The following is a 1,248-nucleotide window of genomic DNA, read 5'->3' on the forward strand; positions in this document are numbered from 1 at the left end:
AAAACACCATGTAAAGTGTAAACCGTGGTTATACTCTGAGACCCCTATGTACCCCCTGAGATGTGCAAATGTACCCCAGGTTGGGCATGCCTGTCTTAGATGAAAGATAAATTCTTCATAACGCGTTATATATTATTTGTCATCCATTATTACAATAAATTTGGAGAAATACATCATTATAATTTACAATATCTCAAACCGGAACATTTCAAACAAGCAAATATATCTTTAGAAGCTAATGTCGTTGTGCTTAATAATAATAATATGTGAATTTGTTACGTTTCTGCACAATTATATAACTACTATTTTTTTTTTTTACCAAATTCACCTCGAACAACAACAAAATCTTTTTTAAATGTTAACTGTTTGTAAAATTATTTACAACACTATAAACTTACCTGCACGGGGGGACACATTTTTCTTGACACGCGTTTCTCAACTCATGAACACCAAGACTTTTCATACAGTTATCTTAAAAAAAAAGACTACTATTTATACACGTTCTATTTTACTACTGAGTAAAAGTTAATCTTTCGACAATAAGAATTGTCCTGTGCTAAACTCTGTCATTATCTTTTAGGCTTAGAAGATCTAATATTTACCCCATTAACTTTATACACACAATGGGTTGAATGGCCAGATCATAGACCTCAACGGTTCTGAGCTACTGACCAGAGGGGGGAGGCAATCAGTCGGCAGCACATATCGCCAGAAGCAGCTGTACTCTTAACCATATCGTGTTATAAGTTGAAAGTGCAAAGTGTTTGGTAGCTTGCACTAGGTATCGAACTCGAGATTCTCGGGTAACTGGTGCAATACGCTAAGCACTATAGGCCACAACCGGCCCCAAGTTATAATGTGTACATGCGTGTATGTAATATAGAACAAAAAACGTTAATTGGAGTAGGATATTGTCTATAGATGTGTTGTGTGTGTGGCTAAGAGCAAAGCTACACAGTGGGCTATCTGTACTGTGCTTATCGCGAGTATCGAAATCCGATTTTTAGCGTCATAAGCGACCACTCTTACTGCTCAACCACCGAGGAATGAGTTTAATATCACAGATAAGTAAATATTTTACTGCTTAGGTTTTAAATCAGTCCAGCTAATTTTGTGGTAGTCATGTCGAGATGATTCAAGGAGCGTCGTTGATAAACTGAATTTATAACATAAAAAGCTTAACCTTGCTTCCCCGACAGGGGGCCAAAGGCCGCCTGGAGCGGTCATATGCTTTAACACTCGCACCGT

At 37.4% G+C, this 1,248-nt stretch overlaps 1 protein-coding gene across 1 annotated transcript in view; it reads right to left on the minus strand.

Moving 5' to 3' along the window:
• LOC111087164 (amiloride-sensitive sodium channel subunit alpha-like) overlaps positions 1-1,248 on the minus strand; it is a gene marked incomplete at its 5' end in the record, with an annotated part of 19,817 nt that overhangs the window by 7,968 nt on the left and 10,601 nt on the right. The window contains one exon of the mRNA XM_022392839.1: positions 399-471. Within this exon, the coding sequence (XP_022248547.1) occupies positions 399-471 (73 nt within the window). The remainder of the gene's footprint in view (positions 1-398; positions 472-1,248) is intronic.

Source organism: Limulus polyphemus, unplaced genomic scaffold (genome assembly GCF_000517525.1).
Source record: "Limulus polyphemus unplaced genomic scaffold, Limulus_polyphemus-2.1.2 Scaffold1813, whole genome shotgun sequence".
Lineage (NCBI taxonomy): Eukaryota > Metazoa > Arthropoda > Merostomata > Xiphosura > Limulidae > Limulus > Limulus polyphemus.